A 22534-nucleotide genomic window follows, 5' to 3' on the forward strand; every position below is an offset into this window, starting at 1 on the left:
AAGATGCGTGGAAGGCTCACAATATATATATATATATATATATATATATATATATATATATATATATATATATATATATATATATATATATATGTATATATATATATATATATATATATTGAAAGGGGGTGTTTACTGTCCTTTAAAAGGGGTAATAGCTCTCTCCAAGTTTCACAGAGAACCACACAAGAGCACAGCCAGTCTAGGCCTCCACAAGCGAGCTCGAGCAGCGCAGCGGCACTTCGTCGTTCTTCTCCTTGTCATCGTGATATCCTCGCCTGGTTCATCTTCATCTTCATAATATTTTCGCAGAGTTCACTACAATTTCCCCCGGAGCGAAGAGGAGCCATCCTGGCGACTTAGGGTGAGGGCAAGAGGAGCGGATCGTAGTATGTTTTGAGGCGGCTCACGTGCACAGTTTCGCGGCCGCGATGACGCATGTCTGAAGAGGGAGTGAATGGCTCCACGATGTAATTCACAGGGGAGGTTTGGCGAACAATGCGGTGGGGCCGTGGTACTCGGTTCGAAATTTTGATGACAATCCCGGAGGGGTGGCAGGAACCCAGAGCCAAGCAAGGGATCCTGTAGGGAAAACGTGTGGCGTCTGATCTTTGTCGTGACGATACTTTTGGCGGCCTTGCGATTCCGATGTTAAACTGCGGGCTAACTGGCGGCATTCTTCCGCATGTTTGGCAACGTCTAAAAGGAGTGTCCACTCGGAGGAGTCAGGACGATATGGTAAAATAGTGTCCATCGTGGACGATGCCTCATGCCCATAAAGCAGGAAGAAAGGGCTAAATCCAGTGGTTGACTGCGTGGCGGTATTGTATGCGTACGTCACGAAAGGAAGAACAGCGTCCCAGTTGGTCTGATCAGCGGCAACGTACATTGTGAGCATATCTCCAAGAGTACGATTGAAGCGCTCAGTCAGCCCGTTAGTTTGAGGGTGGTAGGCTGTTGTGGTCCGATGTATGATGCGACATTCGGCCAGTAGAGCTTCAACGATGTTGGAAAGGAAGACGCGTCCTCGGTCACTCAGCAGCTCTCGCGGCGCGCCGTGGCGAAGAACAAAATGATGTAGTAAGAATAGGGCAACTTCACGGGCAGTAGCGGCGGGTAAAGCGGCGGTCTCGGCATACCGGGTGAGGTGGTCGATGCCGACGATAATCCACCGGTTCCCAGAGACCGTGCAGGGAAGTGGCCCGTAAAGGTCAACGCCAACGCGGTCAAAAGGGCGGGCCGGGCATGGAAGTGGTTGTAAGGGGCCAGAAGCACGAGGTGTTGGTGACTTGCGGCGCTGACAGGCGATGCAGGAGCGGACGTATTTGCGAATATAACCGTACATGCCACGCCAATAGTAGCGTTGAGAAATTCTCTGAAACGTCTTCACTACACCAGGATGGGCACACTGAGGGTCGGCATGGAAAGAGGCGCAAATTTCTTGTCGTAAATGACGGGGAATGACGAGAAGCCACCGTCGACCATCAGGCATATAATTGCGGCGGTAGAGAAGACCGTCTCGTAGGGCAAAGTGTGGTGCTTGACGGCGTAAAGTCCGAGAAGGCGCAGCGTTTGGAGAAGCGGACACGATGTCGATAAGAGATGCGAGCCACGGGTCTTTTCGCTGCTCTGCAGGCATATCAGCGATTGTTAGAGACGAGAGGACGGGATCAGCCGCCGAGGAGCAAATAGGTGCGATGGTTAGGGGAGAACGAGACAGAGCGTCGGCGTCCATGTGTTTACGGCCAGATCGATATATAACGCGGATGTAAAATTCCTGAAGGCGGAGAGCCCATCGTGCGAGGCGGCCGGACGGGTCTTTAAGAGAGGACAGCCAACATAACGCGTGGTGGTCCGTGACGACGTTAAACTGGCGACCATACAGGTAGGGTCGGAATTTGGTTAGTGCCCACACAATGCCCAAACACTCCTTCTCCGTAACTGAGTAGTTGCATTCAGTTTTGGAGAGGACGCGACTCGCGTACGCGACGACGTATTCTTGAAAGCCATTTTTCCGTTGAGCCAATACCGCTCCGAGGCCAACGCCACTCGCATCAGTATGGACCTCGGTAGGTGCTGTGGGGTCGTAGTGGCGAAGGATTGGTGGCGAAGTCAAAAGACGGCGCAATGCGGTGAACGCTTCGTCGCACTCGACCGACCACGCAGTTAAGTCACTGTTTCCCCCGAGTAGCTTCGTAAGGGGTGCAATTATAGAAGCGAAATTCCGCACGAAGCGCCGAAAATAGGAGCATAGACCAATGAAGCTTCGAAGTTGCTTGAGCGAGACCGGCTTAGGAAACTCCGCCACTGCGCGCAGCTTGGCCGGATCAGGGCGAACACCTTCCTTAGAGACGATGTGCCCCAAAATGGTCAACTCCCGGGCACCGAAGTGACACTTCTTAAGATTTAGTTGTAGGCCGGCGTCAGTAAGACAAACCAAAACTTGCCGCAAGCGCTCTAGGTGCGTGGCGAAGTCGGTGGAAAAGACAACAATGTCGTCCAGGTAGCAGAGGCAGATGTGCCACTTGAACTTCCGCAAGATGTTATCCATCATCCTCTCGAATGTGGCGGGCGCGTTGCACAAACCGAAGGGCATTACATTAAATTCATAGAGGCCATCCGGGGTCACAAATGCGGTCTTCTCTCTGTCACAGGCGGCCATTGGTACTTGCCAGTAACCGGAACGTAAATCAAGAGAGGAAAAGTACTCGGCACCTTGGAGGCAATCAAGAGCGTCGTCTATACGCGGCAGGGGGTAATTGTCCTTGTGGGTAATTTTGTTCAGGCGCCGGTAGTCAACACAAAAGCGAACTGAGCCATCTTTCTTCTTTACTAGCACCACTGGTGAAGACCAGGGGCTTTGAAATGGACGGATCACACCACGTTTTAGCATGTCCTCAACTTGCTCATTGATCACGCGACGCTCTGCCGCTGACACACGATAGGGGTGCTGTCGAAAAGGCGTGTTAGAGCCGGTCTGAATGTTATGCGCGACTGTGGAAGTGCGGCCGAGAGGAGTGTGGGCGGCGTCGAACGCGGAGCGAAACGTCTGTAAAAGGGCCACAAGCTGCGTCCGGTAGGTGGAAGGAAGGGCGTCATCGATGGCGGTTCGGAAGAAGTCTTCTGGCAACGAATCAGGCGTCGGATCGGACTGCAGAGCATCGATGTAGTTACCACGGTTGGTCTCGGAGGCCTCCAGGTCAGAGAGAAGGTGGGCTGGTTCAATAGAACCGGGAGATTCCCCACGTAGTAAAGTAATCGGGCGCGGAGACGGATTGTAGATGAGTAGCTTCGTGAAGCCACCGTGAACATCGAGAACAGCAGACGGCAGCGGCAGGTGCTTGCGGTAGATGAAGGATGCAGACGGCGTAAATAGAACACTAACGGCTGACACGGCAGGACACGAAAGAGGCACAAGGGCACAAGCTTCTGGAGCTACGTCGACATCTTCAGCGATGGCAAGCGTTTGAGGACACACTGAACGGTTGTCGTCGTGCAGTACGTCGCACAGTGCAGAAAATTCCACTTCAGCTCGGGCGCAATCGATCACGGCGTTATTTTTGGACAAGAAGTCCCATCCAAGGATCACATCGTGAGAACAAGACGACAAAACTACGAACTCTACACTGTACAAAAGACCTTCAATGACGACACGCGCTGTACATGCTGCTAAAGGTGCAATCCTCTCTTCGCTGGCAGTGCGGAGCGACAAACCGTTAAATGGCGTTGTAACTTTTCGTAATCGTCGGCAAAGTCGCTCATCAATCACAGACACTGCAGCACCTGTATCGACCAGCGCATGTACAGACAGACCATCGATAGAGATTGCTATAACGTTCGTGGGCAAAATATGAGGCCTTGAGCTTTTCGCAGAGCACGCAGTTCTCGCCTCATGAACCGCGGAACTTAGTTTCCCTCATCAGCAGGGGGTGGTCGCCGGCGCATTGGTGACAGTGACCTGCGACGTGGAGAAAGAGAACGTTGGGTCGTGTACGAACGCTGTTCGGCGGCGTATGCAGGCGAAGACGGTGCAGAACGAAGCAGCTGTGGGGAGTACTCCGAAGACGCAGGCTCGGGACGCGCAGCCATGCGGCGACGGCACCGACGGGCCACGTGTCCAGGGCAACCACAGTAGTAACAAATTGGGCGATTGTCAGAAGTGCGCCACGGGTTGTAATAGCGCGGAGTCACAGGATGAAGCGGAGCCGTTTGAGGAAGCGGTGCATGGCGTAGGACAGGCTGCACGGGTGGTAACGGCTCAGGCGGAGGCCGCGCAGCCACTGCCGCGTAGGTCAAAGGGGCTGGGACAGATGGTTGGCTATATTGTAGTGGTGCTCCGACGTATGTCAAGGGAGCAACGGCAGGAGCTTCCGGGAGCGTGGGAAGTGCTTCTGCGACTTGGTCGCGGATGACTTGCTGCAACTTTGGCGCCAAAGGAGAGGAAGCGTCAGTACGATGGGGAACGAGGGACAGTTGACGGGCAACTTCTTCTCGAACGAACTGCTTGATTTGTTGCAGCAAGGGGGACTGTTCTGCGTCAGCTGTTAAAGCTGCAAGAGGCTCCTGGTGTGAAAGCGAAGAACGAGTGATTTGACGGCGCTTGCGTAATTCCTCAAAGTTTTGGCATGCACTGATGACGTCGACTACGGTTGCTGGGTTTCTGGCCAGAAGCATCTGGCACGCGTCATCGTCGATTCCTTGTAAAATATGACCAATCTTGGCATGTTCTGTCATTGAAGCGTCCACGCGCTTGCACAGGTCTACAACATCTTCAATATAACTCATAAAATTTTCGCCGGGTAGCTGTGCACGGCGGCGCAAGCGTTGCTCAGCGCGCAGCTTGCGCACTGCAGGCCTGCCGAAGATATCGGAAAAAGTGGTCTTCAAAGCAGACCACGAGGAGATATCGGCCTCGTGGTTGCGGAACCACAGGTTAGCAACGTCCGTTAGGTAGAATATCACGTTATTTAATTTGAGACCGTCGTCCCATTTGTTGTGCGTACTGACCCGCTCATATTGTCACGTAGCGGTGACGAGGTTGACGACACAAATGAAGGGGGTCGATGATTGCACTAAAGAAACTCTTTATTTGGGCTGACTTGCGCCCGCAAAAGAACTAAGCAACTCGGCGGCGGCGATAGAAACAAACGTGCTCGTCGATCGTCGAACAAAGAATGGCCGTCACACTCGGCAACGCTCAATTTAAAGGCTGCACAGAACAATCTAGATAACGTCGCAAGCAGCTACCAGCACGGGCTGGGACATTGTGGAAAGACAAGCGAGTGGCCGGAACCTTCGAGACAGATCTCGGTGCGTCTTGCGCTACAACAAAACTGATAAAGGTGTGACTCGCGACATCGAGCAGTAACAAACAAAGATTACGGAACTGATACGCGGTCCAGAATCAGAGTGATAAGCCTGTATGCCGGCGGCTGTAAAAAACAACAAATACTGTTTTGAAGGTTTCGCGGCAATATGATGATAGCCAATCTTCCACGTCGTGGTCGCCGGTTCCGCTGAAGATTGGAGGGTCCCGTTGGCGCAAAGCTCCAGCACAGAAGACGGGGGACGAGGAGGCGGTTGGACTAGGAGTGGTAGCATCGGTCATGGCTGTTGTCGGTAGTGTGCGGCTGCGAAGCTCCAGGGCGGCAGGAAATCCTGACCTCCACCAAGTGAAAGGGGGTGTTTACTGTCCTTTAAAAGGGGTAATAGCCCTCTCCAAGTTTCACAGAGAACCACACAAGAGCACAGCCAGTCTAGGCCTCCACAAGCGAGCTCGAGCAGCGCAGCGGCACTTCGTCGTTCTTCTCCTTGTCATCGTGATATCCTCGCCTGGTTCATCTTCGTCTTCATAATATTTTCGCAGAGTTCACTACAATATATATATATATATATATATATATATATATATATATATATATATATATATATATATATATATATATATATATATATATATCACCCTCATTTCCCCTTGATTGATCTGCTTATATATATATATATATATATATATGAAGTCATTGCCTCTATTGTATTTGTCTTCCATGTTGTGTGCGGGTGTTGTCACGTGTGTTGTGTTTGCTGGCGGTGGGCTTGTTTCAAGGCTGATTTTTTAATGTCATGGTTTGAAATTCATTGCTTACCTTGGCCTCATGGTGGGAAGTAGCGAGACTGCTAGAATTAGGGCTTCTGCTGCCATCATCAGAGGCTCCAGTCTTTTGCCTCCCATCTATGTTCATTATATCATGGCGTATGAGCCATGATGCTATTGTTAGGATAGTGAACGCCATTCCAGCTAGTGAACGCAGCTCGTAAATTTAGGTTAGTGAATACCAGCCGAATTTTCGCCTCTCCGCAATATTATTGCACGGTCGAAAACGCGAGCAATAGTGTAAGCTGGGCTTTTAAATCAATTAAAAATATTCTATAGCATGCATTTATTCACCATTTGCCGATGAATAATCTTGCAGTGTCAATTTTTCATTGTTGGTGAAATCCATTAAGGTCAGGCGGAAGCGCTATTGAATACACGATATTATACGATACGTAGGTGTTTGAAGGCTTGTACACGTTATAGTGCCTAGTTAGTATCCTTTTTCGTGGTGCTTTGGTGTAGCTCAAAGCAGCGTCCATAAAACTCTTAACATATTCTCTATGGCGCTGTCCGTTAGAGCGATTGGAATTCCGCGTGTATAGTGAAACCATTGAGAACCACGCACCATTTTGTCGTACGGACTAAGGCTGAAGACAAAACAGCGTCTCGTGTCGTTCTTTGACTTCACCGTGGTTTCGGTGCTGCGGAGAAACTGCATTGCGGGTATGTATGAGGAGAACGCAACCGCTGTGTGCGTCGAAACAGGCCGCATGCCGGTCTCCGTCATCCATGACGCAGTAGCCTGCGAGCAAAAGTGGAATGGTTAAGAAAATATGGCTTGGCGCCGTAGTACGAGAACCAATGTTTTGCCTCTTGAAAAGTTGTAGCTGTGTAGCCACTGCCAAGCTCTTAATACTTACAGATATAGCCCCAAAATATTCTATGGTACTTTAGAAGCGCTCGCAATTATAAAAAAATCTTCACCCAAGTTATCAAGGTCAGGGTTAAATTTAGTTTTTTACATCAACTTAAGCACTGTTCAAATTTTGAACATTGAAGGTGTTAAACAGAGGAAGTCATTTAGGGTGCTTTTTCGCCTTGAATTCGCATTTTTTTAATTAAACTGTTAAGAGTAAAGCTCGGAAGGCAGCAACTATTTGTTTCTTGCAGCATTATAGAATTATACTATTACAGAACTGCAGAGTTTCATTGGCGCACGCCTTAGCGCACAACGTTTTTTTCGTTCACTTTCATCCCCACGAATAGTCGACGTTCTTCATCGCAATTTTTATTGGTCTGTTAGTAAGAAGACAAGTGGCGCGTCTGTAAACTTCTGCAGCTATAATTTAGATTAAGCATTCCAAACGTTTCTTGTAGATACAAGTGCAGTAGTAGCGTTAAGTGCTATTAGGCTTATCAAAAGTTATAACCAGCCGCTTTAAACACGTGCCTAACCGCGCGGAACGCATCGCATTTCAGCAAAACAGAAAAGACCAGCGATGTGTATATTTTCACAGCTGCAATCAACACTGTCAAGAACTGCGTTTTCAACCTATACGGTTCACAACACAAAAGTTAACGTTGTAACACCTTCTGAAAGCGCAAAACAATTAACTACGGGTAACATTTTCCAGGTTGCGCATGCTGATCATAATTTCTAGAATGGTCATTGTTTTCATTGCATTTTCAATGTTCCTTGTGGGGTTGATATGTTGCTGTACATCGTTTTCGTTATAAATGGGCTGTAGATGTCCACTACATGCCAGATTGTTTATTCAACTTGTGGAAGACAACCGAGCATAATGCACTTCAGCCGACCCCCTTGTATCGATCTCTAGAGCGGTCTCAAAATATTTCCAGCCATCAGTAATTTTATATAAGGTTATTTGAAGCCTGCCGGAAACAATTCGCGGCCAAAGTATTGACCATCTTCATGCTCTGTTGTGCCGTTGTGCTGTTGGCAGTGGACGGCTTTCATGGCTTCCGTAAGCCTACTTTGTGTCCCACAGAAGCTGCAGCGGATATTTCCCTGGAACTAAGTGGTGCTTACTAAGCACCACCTAGCATAGCTAATTGTGCCAGTTGATGCATGGTACGGGGAATAAACCACATATCTTACTACAAGGATTATACACTTTACTACAAGATTTCTAAGCCTGCCAAATCACTGTAAGCGAAATAATTGCTCGTTGCACATTTATAAAAGTTAGTTTGTGCAAGATTTTTACATATGAGGCAAACGAAGCACCCTTTTTGAGGGTTACTGCTAAACTTTTGTTATATTAGCTTCATCGAGTGACACCAATGTGGCGTACGAACTGAGCATTATAAAGATTTTGTACACCACGCTTAAGTAGAGACTACTTTCACCGCACCAATTTCTTTCACATCTAAATCAGAGCCCGTAGCCGAAACATCTTGTGCCAAAAAAGTATCGAGGATCGTCGTTAGCAGATAAGCCAGTTGCAGAAGCGAGACGCCCAGTTCAATATATAGAGTTACCGGTAAAACTGTTTTTCACTACAGAGACAATTCTAATCTTTTAGAAATGCTAAAGACTGGATTAGCTGGTTTGCTATTAATAATTATTTCAGCGCGCCAGCTAGGTACATGCGAACAAGCGCTTGTCTTTGAGTTTCGGTCAGTTGTCTTTCAGGTGTGATGCGTTGTAATTAATGATCCATTATTGGCGAATAATTTAGAAGCCGATAACTGGCGTATTTTATAGAGTCAGTATTTCAAAACTTGCTTGTTCGGTACGTTACGGCCTCACTATATCATTCGATGGCCAGTAGTTTGAAGTATACCTTCTCTTTCTGTAAGGACTCGCAGTTCTATCGAGTTATGTCAGGGATCATTAGAACAAATGTAGGTTTTCCGAGGCTTTCGAGCCATGCTTAAGATAATAAAAAATGTGTCATTGCCAACGTTTGGCAGCTAATGTACCCATATTGAAATACCTATGTTAGAACTTGGTTAATCGACCGCTGTGGCCCCAGATTTGACTTTGTCCATGCTCGCCAGCTCAATGCCGGCCGCGGCTGCTGTATGTTTAGTTAACGCGAAATAAAAAAAGAAGCACCTCTGTGATATGCGACGCCTGCGCTGAAGCGTTCATGTCTTACTAATCTGAAGACTCTATCTATGCGGTTTCTCACTTCCAGAGTCATTGCAGGTTGGTCAAATTCCGCGGCTTGCAATGTGCAATATTTTATTGTGGCTCGGAATCCGACAATATGGCTTATCGCATGTTAGAAACAATTAGCGATTGTTGCTGAGTTAACTCCGTGTTTTACTGGCGGGAAAGTCAAAAAGGAACGCCAGCACGCAACTAGGATGCCCAAAAACCTCAAAATGCTTTTTTTTTTATCCATTGACTGCGCTTGTTTCTTTTCCAAATTTCTGCAAATGTCTTGAAATGATATGCGTGGTATTGTTGGTTGCTGTATAACTTGCACTTCTATGAACGCAGCTTCCTCACACTGACGCCTAACATTGTCAAGGGATAGTGCACGTCATTGGTAATAATAGAACATCCGGGGATATAACTGAAATAACTCCTTTTTGGGCTGACTTGAGCCCGGAGAACTAGGCAATTCGGCGGCGGCGATAAAAGAGAGGGCTCGTCGGTCGTAGAACGAAGGATTTAAAGTATGCTCAATAGCATCGAGATAAGCAAGCTGAAGTATGCAGGAAAAGTATGGACTAATGCAGGAGCATGTGTACTTGCCTGCAATCATTCGAGGTTTGTCTCTGCGAATCTCACGTTACGAGGAAAGTAATAAAATCGTACTCTTCGGCACCGAATGCGAACAAACTAAAGATCGCTTCATGCGCTACAGTCACAGTGATAAAGCCGCTTGCTAGTGGCTGCTGAAAACTACAAAATAAAGATTTCAAAGGTTCATGACAGTGTACTGACCAAGAAAACCATCCACGATTTGCTTTTTAGCATCGAACATTGTCTGCCAATTCCTGACACGTTATGAGTATATGGCATACAAAAAGTGCGCCGGGAGTTCCTCGTGAGCAGGGCACTAAAAGGCTAAGCTTAACTATAAAGTGCTTTTCTTCGTGCCGCATGACAATATTACACAATCGCTTGTTGATCGAAAGCAACTAGGGAAGGTATGGTAACACAATATTGCTGCACAGTTATTACCTGCGCCTCGTCGAACGCGATGGTAGAGGCATTTTCCCAGGTGGTGATGGGGCTTCCCAAGCATGAATCATGCTTCAGCTGGTGGTTCTCAATAATCAATAGGTGCACCCTGCAATGCAATTTGCGACGGTTTGCAAAGTACAACTTGTAACAGCTTTACAAAAGCTTTACTTTCTGATAAAGAAATTAGAATATGCAACAAAAGAAGTGAAATTTATCGCCTATAAAAGGTTTATACGCCCATCCTTGGAGTACGCCTGTGTTTTTTGGAACCCCTACCAAAAAGTTTTGAAAGGTAAACTGGAACGTATTCAAAGAATGGCCGCTCGTTTTATTCTGTCAAGATACAGAAGAATTGCCTCAGTGACGGAAATACTAAACACGTGTGAAATCGAGTTACTTGAAATTCTGAGGCTGAAATTCAGACTAAAGTTTTTTTTTTTTTTTTTTTTTTTTTTTCAGGTACTCCAAGGGCATTTAAAGATAGAAAAAGATAGATATATTCACTCTCCGGAAAACGGAGCGCCAGAACGAATAACACTAGAGCAATCAAGCCTTATGACACACGTATTTTTCGCAACCCTTTTTCTCCGGATGTTATAAAATCTTAGAAAGCTTTGCCAGCTGATGTTGTTAATCAAATGGATGTACAAAAATTAGAAATGATCCACTGATATTTTCTATCTAGTGCGTCCAACTTAACGTTTATTAATCTGTTATGTATTGTACTGTGTACCCTCCCTGTATCGGCCCTAAAATGAGGATAACAGTATCAATAAAAAACAAACATACTTGTAGAATTAAATCATACCTGAATAGCTTGAATCTAGCCGATGTTTGTATTATAGGTGTGACGCTAGGTACCATGATCGAATGCAAATACAATCTCTCATGTACAACTGCAAGAAGACATAACTCGCAACAATGTGAAAGGCAATCCTGCAGATTTTGCGAATGGCTATTCACAGCAATTCAGTCATGACTCTCAGAATGGGCTCAGATGAGAAGAGACCTACTCGACAGTGGTGATGACTGCCTTGAAAGCAGCCGTAGCAATTTCATCGTGAAACGTGTGTTCCTCGGAGGTGATGCCCAGAAAGAGAGCGCTGTCTTGTACTTCCATATCTTTCAGCATGCTGTTCATATCCTGCGTAGATATATGTGAATATTACAGAGAGTACTTTGGTTGCAATTAGCTTCAAGTAACCGTATCACAAGGTACCTACTGCTTGTCTAAAATGACTGTGTTTAAATGGGCAGTGAGCAAATAACCAATAATGGTTAAATGTATCCACATACGGCTGGTAACGTATACAAAATCAAATGCCTGGGTTAAGTTTTCCTGTTTTTGTTTCCGAATAGCGTTCGTAAATGCAACGTACCCTCGAATTACTCCGTCTTTAGAAGCAGAACATCCACGCGCTGCTTTCTATAGCTGATGCTGAGCAGTCGCTGTTCTTCTCTCTGCCATGAAAGCTATAGTGCAACTCTCAGTTTGAAAATGAGTAGCCATAAATCCATGTTGTAAAGACATAATGATAAATGCCGCTTTGTCAAGAAAATCTGATGTCCGCCATGTGAGCGAAAATGATATGGAATGGCTACGGGAGGAGATAGCTGGCTGCAGACACAAACGGGCGCTGGTTAGTCGTGCCGTGCTTCGTCACACGACAATTTCGCATGGCCGATTAAGCATGAGCTGCCATCAAGATCTCATGTCAGGCGGTACGGCGAGGAGAACCGAAATTTCTCGGAACATCGCATTCGGAGTCAGACATGCTAGCCTTAGCCAGTGAAGGTATATTCGCCCAGCTTGCTGGAACGAGGCTTTTTATTTATTTTGGGAAGTTTTTCACATAATGTGGCTCGTAACTTCACGACTGTATACAGTAAAAAAATATTCGTGAGCTAACGACAAAAATTAATGAATTAGTGAACAAGCTAGTTAAAAATGGAAAATAGGTGAACGGGTATCCGCGGAGCGAGCCACCCATGCTGTTGCATCATCCCGTTAAAGGTGGAACTCAAATCTCCCATCCTCCTGGATTTCTATACAAATTACCTGTCTCGCAAGCTTTGCACTTTGTGACTGCTTTCCGAGGATTAGCGTTAGATTAGAGACAACTTGGACTGCTGGAAAATTTTGAATTTCTGAAAAAAAAAGTTGAGTTTGCAAGAAGAAATATTTATGTAAACAACCGCATTTTTAGCTCCGCCTTGTCCGCAGTTGCCATCCCTATGGCGCGTTTTTCGACGTGGCTAAACTTCGGCTATCCCTTGTTCGTGGATTAGTGAATTGAAGCAAACCTCACTGAGCTTCCCGTCTTGTGCAAGACCTCACCTCGACCTGACTGCGGAGCAGCTTCGTGTGCTGGCGTAGCATCTCTCCCTGAGTGCTCTGCACCCGGATGCCCAGGTAGCCGAACCCACGCACGTGGTGCTTTGTACGCAGCGCGTCCAGGCTGGGCGCTGCAGGGACGTACTCGTACAGGTTGAAATGCCGGTCCGTGGACACCATGTACGCTGTCAGGCGGGATTGGCTAGCAGCATTCAGGAACTCCACGTACGTGTGGTTCTCTGCAACGGTGCATACATCCTGAGTTGTTAGAAATGAACTGAAGGCGTTGGCAATTTGAGTTTTGATGATGGCTTTGAACATGGCATGCTCGAATTTCTTCTTTCAAGAAACAAATAGTGGACGTTCAGCTTTGAATGTTTTGTGTTTTGAGGAATTGGGGATGGCTTCAAGTTGGGCGAACCCCCAAAACGTGTTTCTGTCTCAGCAGTTGCAGAGTTTCGTCGCACTGTGGAAGTGCATTATAGCGCCAAGGAGTAATATGAACCTATTATACCGGTAAATGCATCAACCGCATTTTCTCAGCATGTCGATAATCTTCTAAAAGCACCGCGAAAAAAATTAGCTCCTTTCACATTTTTTTATGAAATACAGCTTTCATAAATATATTGATGTCATTGTGAAAATTGTGCCAATGCTCACGTGAACAAAATGTTATTTATAATATACTTATTTACAATATACTGTAGCCCGAGGACCAAGCAGAGCGGACAATATACAGGAACAACCAAACATACAGTGGCCAGCACCTCACAACCGAAACAAATAACACTTCTTAGAAAGAGGCTCAGAAAGGTAAGTTGTGCGAGTAAGACTCCTAAATTTTAAATGTCTCATTATGTTTAGTTTAGTTTAGTTTAGTGGGGTTTAACGTCCCAAAGCAACTCAGGCTATGAGAGTCTCATTATAGCTAGATTTATTGCGCTATCCCGGAGCCTTCACATATTCGACAAAACAGTATATACCTATAAGTACAGTGGCTTTCTATCAGTGGGTGCTTATCGGAATGTCAGACAAAAAATATGCATGCTTAGAACGCTCAAAGGGAAGTAGCGCTAGGTTTTGCGCGCAATATCACACAGAATATCATATCGTAACCATGTTCAAGGTACCATTTACCGAGCTAGGCTGGTCGTAGCCGGGGAGCAATCCCTTTAGGGGATCTCATTTGCATTGCATACTTAGTGAATTAGCATGACATCAACATGGTTCCGGATTGCCAACTTCAGACCAAACTCACATACCGTCGCGGCATGATTCTGCGCAGTATTTCACTCCAAACTGCAGCATTCGCTTTTTTGTCGCGTACTCTCTCTCTCTCATGCCACGGGCGCTCAATGAAAGCGCGCTAGTGCGCTTTCCTTTGAGCTGCCGTGCTCGCATTTTAAAGTACAAGTGACCTTCACTAGCTTTTTTGTCCTTCATAAATTAGTGAATTTTAAGGTGTTCAAGCCGACATAACGCCGTGCACAGCTACAAATGCAGCTGTTGATGGTTATGTCGACTTGAAAATTACCATCTATTTTCATAATTTTCGTCCGTACAAAATATAAAGCTGCTCAAACAGTCACTCTTGTTTTTAAATTGGAAAAAAAGGGTTTACCAAATCATAGCTGAAACGATTTGACTGTCTCTCGGTTTGGTTTGGGTTGTTGTATGAGGTGTTACGTCCTAAATGGACATAGGCTATGAGATGAGCCCTAGTGGACGGCTCCGGAAATTTCGACCACCTAAAGTTTACATCCTTCACCATGCTAACAGTTTCTACTTTTCACAGTACAGGTAGGATACGCAGAAGGGTAGGCTTACGGAAATATTAAGAAAACAAAACGCAGCTGTTAGCTAGCGCGGACGATCGGAGGTGAGGAATAATAATGTGCATGCAGGATCTCATGGCCGAGAAATATGTTCAATGTTTTCTCATTTATATTTTAAATAAATGGCGTAGAATAGGCCATGACCCACCAGTATTTTTCTCCTTACGGTAAGCTATATAGAATACAACAGCTTCTGGCCTTTCGCACCGCTAGCGGTAAATTTCGCACTCCGATAGCGGGGTAAAAGTTAATGGTTGGTTTGTGGGGTTTAACGTCCCAAAGCGACTCAGGCTGTGAGAGACGACGTAGTGGAGGACTCCGGAAATATCGACCACCTGGGGCTCTTTAACGTGCACTGACAACGCACAGCACACGGGCCCCTTGCTTTTCACTGCCATTGAAAAGCGGCCGCCGAGGCTGGGATTCGATCGCGCATCCTTGGGAACTGTAGTCGCGCCGTAACCACTGCGCCACCCCGGCGGGGTGTGGTAAAACTTACTGCGAATACGGAAACGGTATGATATAACTATATATTTCGAAGTTATCGACTTGTCTTTTCAGTGAAGAATTTAAACATCGCTGTGTAATTCGAAGCGAGAGCCAACAGCTTCCTAAATTTAAAAAGCCGCCTAAGACGAGGCTGACAGCATTAGCAGTCAGTGGTTTTCAAAGAATGCTGAGTTGCTTATCACGAATGATGAAAAACTGTAATCTCATCGAGTTTTCAGACACCTTCGATTCTGGTACCCGAATCGTAATTTCATCATCATCATCATCATCATCAGCCTGATCATACCCACTGCAGGGCGAAGGCCTCTCCCATATTTCTCCACTTAACCCGGTTCTGTGCTAGCTGCATCCACTTGACCGCTGCAAACTTCTTAATCTCATCCACCCACCTAACTTTCTGCCGCCCCCTGCTACGCTTTGCTTCCCTTGGAATCCAGTTTGTTACCCTCAACGACCATCGGTTATCCTTTCTTCGCACTACATGTCCTGCCCATGTCCATTTCTTCTTCTTAATTTCTACTAGAATGTCGGTAACTTGAGTTATTTCTCTGACCCACTCTGCACGCTTTCTATCTCTTAATGTTACCCCTACCATTTTTCGTTCCATAGCCCTCTGGGTTGTCCTCAACCTAAGTAGAACTCTCTTGGTTAGCCTCCACGTTTCAGCCCCATAGGTGAGTACAGGCAAGGTGGAACTGTTGTATACTTTCCTCTTGAGCGATACCGGTAAGCTGCTAGTCATAATCTGCGAGTGCTTGCCAAATGCGCTCCATCCCAATCGTATTCTTCTTGTTATTTCCTTTTCGTCGTCCGGATCTGCGGTTACTACCTGTCCTAAGTAGACATATTCGCCTACTACTTCCAGTACTTCGCTACCTAATGTAAACTGCTGTTCCTTCCCGAGGCTGTTGAACATTGCCTTAGTCTTCTGCATATTGATTTTCAAGTCTACCTTTCTACTTTTCCTGTCTAGGTCATCAATCATTATTTCAGTCCATCCCCCGAGTTGCTTAGCAAGGCAATGTCATCAGCAAATCGCAGATTACTGAGGTATTTTCCATCTACCCTTATCCCTAACTGCTCCCATTCCGAGTCTCTGAATGCTTCCTCTAAACAAGCTGTGAATAGTACTGGTGAGATTCTGTCTCCTTGCCTAACATCTTTCTTTATGGGAATTTTTTTTTCATAATTTTGTTCGTAATTTCAGCTCTGCTGCAAGTGCTCAGAGCACAAAAGAATGTACAGGGATTTGCTACCGTGTTTTATATGTGTCACTATTTGCTAAGTGGTTTATTTGAAATTTACAAGAGTATTTAGGCGAGGGTATGGAGAGCATTCTTCTTTGAGAAGTTCATACATGGCCGCTCCTCGACCGTACTGACCCAAATGAGTTTATATTATTTCACGTACTTGTAACCGCAGGGATAAATTTGAGCATTATGCTCGCCTTATAGGTTGCTTATAGATAAGAAACGACCTTGGCATAGTATTGGCACATCAATGGCACCGGCTGCAGTTATACAGTGGCCTCCCTCATCCGCATAATTTGTTTCCGTTAAGCGCCAGGCTTTCAAAACTTCCGGAGTTCTCAGTTACACAGTCCCTCAGAAACGGAGTACCTTCGCGTCGTTAATAACTCAGCCAATATCGGTTTTCGAAAGCTATAACTTAAGCTTTGAATGGACATATGTTATATTGACGTACTTTTCGTTACGTGCGCCGTGACATTAATTCTGTACGTAGGCTCTCTATTGGGGTGCGATAAGCCAAAAAAGAATGTGTGGCGTGGCTAACACTCGGTATATAGGTGTCTAGCATTGGCACAGCCTTCGCAGTCATGCATGTGGGAGAAAAATGTTCCACATAATTTAATCTACGTTGCGCATGTATGGTACCCCTAAGCAACGTCAGTTCATCCATATAAAATTGTCGATGAAATAACTTTACCCCTATCTTGTAAGGATGCAGTGGTTTTCCGTACAACTAACGCCGGAATGTATCACACATGCAGGCTCTCGATCGCCGAAGTCTTATGGGCGATAGCTGAGAGGCACAACCATACCGCGGTTTGATCGTCACCTGCTTTTCCGACCGACAACTGGCCGCTGTGGTAGAAGACTTTGCTGAAAATGACGGCATCGCAGAGCCCGTCCTGCGGGTAGGAGACCTCTTTGGTGGCTTCACTGTTCATGATGCACACGACTGGATGCTCGGGTAGCACGTCGGTCGGCTCCAGGAGTGAACCTTTTGTTTCGAAGGAGCCCTTTACTTCACCTGTGCGCGTTCACAAAAAAAGTATGGCAAGTTAGGTGACTCAAACCTTACTGGTGTTAAACTGACGTATTTGAAAACAGTACTCAAAATAGGTGCTTTTTATACGTGGTGTGTATTTCTGATAACGCCCATATCGTGTAAAATAGTGCTGCTCGCAGGTTGCTCACACACGTGTTTTATTACAAAGTATAACCGTTTCGACCATAAACAAGTAGAAACGAAGCTAGTTCACTATGTTCATGATACTGGAGCATCTGGCACGACGTAAGATAACTCTTTAGAAGATAAGTCTTAAACACACAGCCCGCGATGCGCATGCAGCGTTCTGAACTGATGATACAGCCCACCTGCTCCATAAATGCTGAGCTCTCGTTTCAAAAGCATGTGGAAGCTTCAGGAGTTATTACGTGGTGGATTTCGTGCAACTTGCTACCCGGAGGTAGTCATCCTTTGTAGAATAGGAAAGAGGCATTCTCACCTTATTTCGCATAAATTTATTTATTTTACTTTATTTGCACTATACTGGGGACCCTCATTTGTGTTCAGGCAGGGAGGGCAGAAAAATGCATCCTCTCATTACAAGAGTAGATGCTTAATAAAACAAATAACAATATCTAAAAACGCTCACAAATTGCATGGTCAAAATCAACAGCCGATATCACCTATACATGCAGAACATTCCAATCATCAATTGTTGTCGAAAACAAAAAAGAAAATTTAAACGTTAGTAGGTGCGAAGTATGGTGTTAAAGTATGAATATGATGACGAGAAGTTCTAAGCGTATCTGAAAACTGCACATAGGAGGCTAGAGAGATGCCTATAGTTTTTCATGAATTAGTAATGGTGATGGAAGGATAGGCGGGCTATCTTATATATTACGTGGAGAGGATTGACATCATTTGCTGTCATTAACGAAGATGGGGAATCCGTTCTGCTGTACCTATTAAATACAAAACTCATTGCGCACCTCTGCATTTTTCTAATTCCCTTATGTCTTTTTTTAATGGCGGTCCCAACCAATAGCGGCATATTCAAGTTTTGGCCTTATGAACCTGTTGTAGGCTAATAGCTTGCAGCTGCTAGATGCGCCTCTAAGTTTAAGGCAAAGAAAACCAAGATTACGCAAAGCTGAGGATTTAACGGGGTTTATATGGCATTGTATTTCAGTTGCAAGTTTGGTACAATGCCAATGCCTATACCTTGGCACTTCTGGAACTGAAATGTCGTTAATACAGTAATTGAAGGAAAACCGGTTTTTGTTCCTTCTTATCCGCAAGATCACAGTCTTCTAAGTACTAATTTCCATGCCCCAATTCTCCCTCCTAGGAAGGACACTAAGCAGCGCATTATCTAAATGTTCCTGGTCAGAAACGCAAGATATTGGAGCATACATCATGCAGTCATCGGCAACTAGAGCAATCTTGACAGCTTGATTAATATTGAAAACTAAATAATTTACATCAAATAAAAACGTAGGGGGCCAAGCACACTTCCCTGAGGGACACCAGATGTGGTGGAGAACTACTGCCAATCTCAACAAACTGCGTTCAATGTTGCAGATCAGCTGCAATCCAAGCAATGAGCAGAGATGGTACGTCAATGGGTTTAACTTAAAAAAAAAAGCTTGCTATGCGGCACGTTGTCAAAGGCTTTTGCGAAATCTAAAAATAAAACATCAATTTGGCCTGACTTTTCTAATGCTCTGCTTAAATTACGAGTGGCTATTATCAGTTGGGTAGTGAAACAAAATCCCTTCCTAAAGCCATGCTGAGCAGGGTTTAGAGCATTATTACTGTTCAATATTACAAGTATATAATTGGCATAATATGTTCGATAAGCTTACAACAGGATAACATTAGAGGATCCGGCGGTAGTTGTTTACACAGAGTTGATTGTCATTCCTATAAAGAGGAATAACCTTCCCTATAAGCCTCTCAGGCGGCAAGGGGCAAGAATATAGGGAAGCACGAAGTATGTTGGACAAAAGAAAACAACGAAACAGATTCACCATAGCGCCGCAAAAATGTATTAGGAATGCCATTTAGGCCGGCAGAACATTTCGTATCTATCCAGAGTAGGGTTTCGATGACACCTTCATCAGATACAATGTCTAAATGTTCAAAGGAATTGCAAATAAAACCTTCAATATTTTCATTGTCATCAGTTGAGAATACAGACTGGAAATAATTATTAAAAGCTGTGGGGAATGTCCTTTCGGCACTTAACAGCACATCCAGTCATGACAATTTGTTCGATAGGCTTATGGGACTCTGTGATATGATTCTAAAGCTTACTAGGATTGCTTTTTATACATTCCGGGAGACGCTTTGTGAAGTACCGATTGCTGATAATTCTAATATTTGAAGAAAGTTAAGCTGCAAGTGATGCTAAAAGGTCTATGTTCACCCGTTTCGAACGCTTCAGGCACTTATCTTTACGTTTCAGATGAATAATGACCGACAAATTCACAGATTATTTTTATTTACGCGTTTTTCCTTGTCTGGAATGAAGTTCAGTAGACACAATTTACAGTGCTCCTTGAAAGTCTCCTCAAAAACTGAAACATCGTCACCCACAAATCTGTCAAAAGCATTGTCTAAATATTCCAGTACTGGTTCATCATGTGCACGTGAAAAATCTTTTATAACTTTAAGCAAACTTTCGCGTGGTTTATCACAAGAAGAAATATTAGAGAAACAAGTACCAGTCTGTGATCTGATATTCCTTTCAATACAGATGAAATGTCCACAGAAAACAATTGGCTGACAATTACTAAGTCTAGGACGGAACGGCACATCTTTCGCACTCGCGTTGACTTAGTTCAAACTTGTTCAAGATCATGAAAATCATAAGTTCTTGAATTATATTTGTATTTTCAGAAGGTTAAAAAGATGCAGTAAACCAATTCCTATTTAGAATAATAAAGTCTTCAGAAATAACGATTTCATAGTTCCGAAATGAATAGGTACATTTGATCCTGCAACTTGTACATACAGTCAGGATAACAATCTGGTGGCCTCTACAGCGCGTCCAGAATGAAAGCGTGGCCAACGTTTCCGCAATGTTTCCTGAGAGTAGTCGTTCTGAATGTAAATGTCAATGCCTTTTAATTTACCCATTTTTTAAAACACGCCGTTCTTTTCATCAATATCTTGAAACGAAATTTTATAGGCTTCTTGTTATTGGTTGATTTAGCAAGTCTGTACAAACGGTGAACTGATGAAGCAAAGACCAAAAGCTGCTTGGAAAATACGTCATTAAAAACGGTTTTCTTTAGATCCTTTCCCCTTTCTACTTCTATTTCAGATACTCCTAAATAAGTAATTTTGCGCGTCTGCTACGATCTTCCAAACAGGCCAATTTTCGGTTTTGGTAGTGAAGAGGCTGAGGAACTGAATTTAAGTGCTTATGTATATGGGTGAATGTTTCATGAATGTCGCTAAAGAGAGGGGCAGTTTTTTCTACTTTAATTACTCGGTCAGGCAGGGAAATGACAGCTCGTATTTATCTTTTCGTACGGAATTTTTAGATCAGATAAGTCTTCCTGTATGGACCTCTGGTTTTCCAAAATCTTACTTATCGGAGCTTGGAGATGTACTGTACTACTTTTGCATTAATGAAAATCACCTCGTGTCTGCACCTGGCGAACCGATGCTCGTGTACTATTTTTTTTTTGTTCATGAGTGAAAAGGTAGCAGAAAATCAAAAAGCGTCACTTGGAGAGTTTCTGAAGCATTTTATCCTGAAATCAACAGAATTTCAGTGGCGCGAATTCAAAAAGCGCTCTTAAGAAACACATGGGCCACTATTCCGAAAGAGCTCAACACGTGGTCAATACGACACCTTCAAAGATGTCGAATTTCAATAGCGTATGTTGACACATCTGGTCCGAATTTCTATAGACACCCAACATGCATTTTTATAAGGGATGTATAGGGTTTCACGCTCTCTGTGGGTTGGAGTTGCCTGGAAAGCTCAAAATTTACTCTTCATTTCGACTAATAATGTTCAATATTTGTTATTTATCGCCGTAATTGGCATTGATCGCCTGTAATATTTTGCTAGTTTTGTAAGAAATGCGCTACAGAAAGCAACGTGTATCTACATCAGTTTCCTTGAATTCTTCCCCAGTCAATTGCATTCAAGAATCATGATTTTGTGCCGTGTGCATTGATAGGTAGCTTTAGTGTATTGTTTACGCGCCACGCAATATTTAGTTTTTGTTTGCGATCTGTTAGCCCCTTGTACACACCAATAATCAATACTTTATGCTTGTCTCGCAGGCGTCTCATGAAGGCGGCGTACCCGATGTTTTTATTTCATTATAATCAAGAGAGCGTTCATAAGCCATACAACACAACCGTCGCACTCCTTTTAATTGCATTTAATAGATGATAGCGTAACTACTAGGAGCCAGGGGAACTTTTAAGTATCCTATAATAAGAAGGGAATAAAACATCGCGATGCAAGACGGGACAGACACATGCGTTGACTAGTAACGAAAATCTTAGGTTGCCATTTTTTTTGGAAGCCACGCAGTTATGTGACTCGCCGAGCTCGCCTTCGTTTTATATTCCTTCTGTTACACTCAGTTCCGTCTTCCTGTTTCGTATTTGGACCATCAGATCGTGGCCGGTAGTTCTGGTCACAAACACACAAAAGCATTCATGGGGCCCCAGCCGTTAGATTTACCTGAGATGCCTACGCCGCGATGCACAGGTATATTTTGTCGGTTGTCCACAATTCGTTTGCAATGCGCTAATACGCTATATTTATTACGACTAGGGACGTTGTAAATGTGTTTGGCTGTACAAGCATTGTTTGAAGCTTGCTGTTTAGGGCCTGTTCATAGACCGCGCATGCCTACTCAATGCGTTCGATGCTTCGATGCTTTTTCAGTTTTCTTGGGTTTGTTTTCCAGGCATCTGGTTGAGTTCGGCACTACCGAGAGGCTTTGCAAATACTACCGAATGTTTACTCGGTTAAGAAAGTTGAAAGCGGCCGGACTGATATCTAGAGGTGATTAGAGGGATGAATGCGAATTTAAGAGTCTGGTCAGGCGCCATCACTTCCGAATTAAGCAATACAAATCACCAGCGTTAGTTTCTTTGAATTTCGGCGTTTTTCGCGTGCTATGTGAAAATCCCTTTCGAATGTTTATTTGTTTTAAGTACCACGGCCAGAAATGAGGCGCTATTTTTATCCCAATAGCTCCGGAGTGCACATGTTGGTACCATGACAAATGCTGGTCTTGTTTTTAAGATATATCTGTCCACCTAGTTGAAAAGTTCATGTCTGAGTACATAAGCATAATTCCAAA

General features: G+C 44.6%; 1 protein-coding gene across 1 annotated transcript in view; it reads right to left on the bottom strand.

Annotated features, from left to right (window-relative positions):
• The window catches only part of LOC146177569 (uncharacterized), a 41951-nt gene that overhangs the window by 18804 nt on the left and 613 nt on the right, over window positions 1-22534 (bottom strand). Inside the window, exons 2-6 of the mRNA XM_084581148.1 lie at window positions 17019-17213; window positions 12598-12833; window positions 11273-11403; window positions 10257-10365; window positions 6720-6896 (exon numbers count right to left, since the gene is read on the bottom strand). Of these exons, the coding sequence (XP_084437274.1) occupies window positions 6720-6896; window positions 10257-10365; window positions 11273-11403; window positions 12598-12833; window positions 17019-17130 (765 nt within the window). The 5' untranslated portion in view covers window positions 17131-17213. The remainder of the gene's footprint in view (window positions 1-6719; window positions 6897-10256; window positions 10366-11272; window positions 11404-12597; window positions 12834-17018; window positions 17214-22534) is intronic.

Source organism: Amblyomma maculatum, chromosome 10, assembly GCF_055883805.1.
Source record: "Amblyomma maculatum isolate TAMU_Amacu chromosome 10, ASM5588380v1, whole genome shotgun sequence".
In the NCBI taxonomy this organism is placed as follows: Eukaryota; Metazoa; Arthropoda; class Arachnida; order Ixodida; family Ixodidae; genus Amblyomma; species Amblyomma maculatum.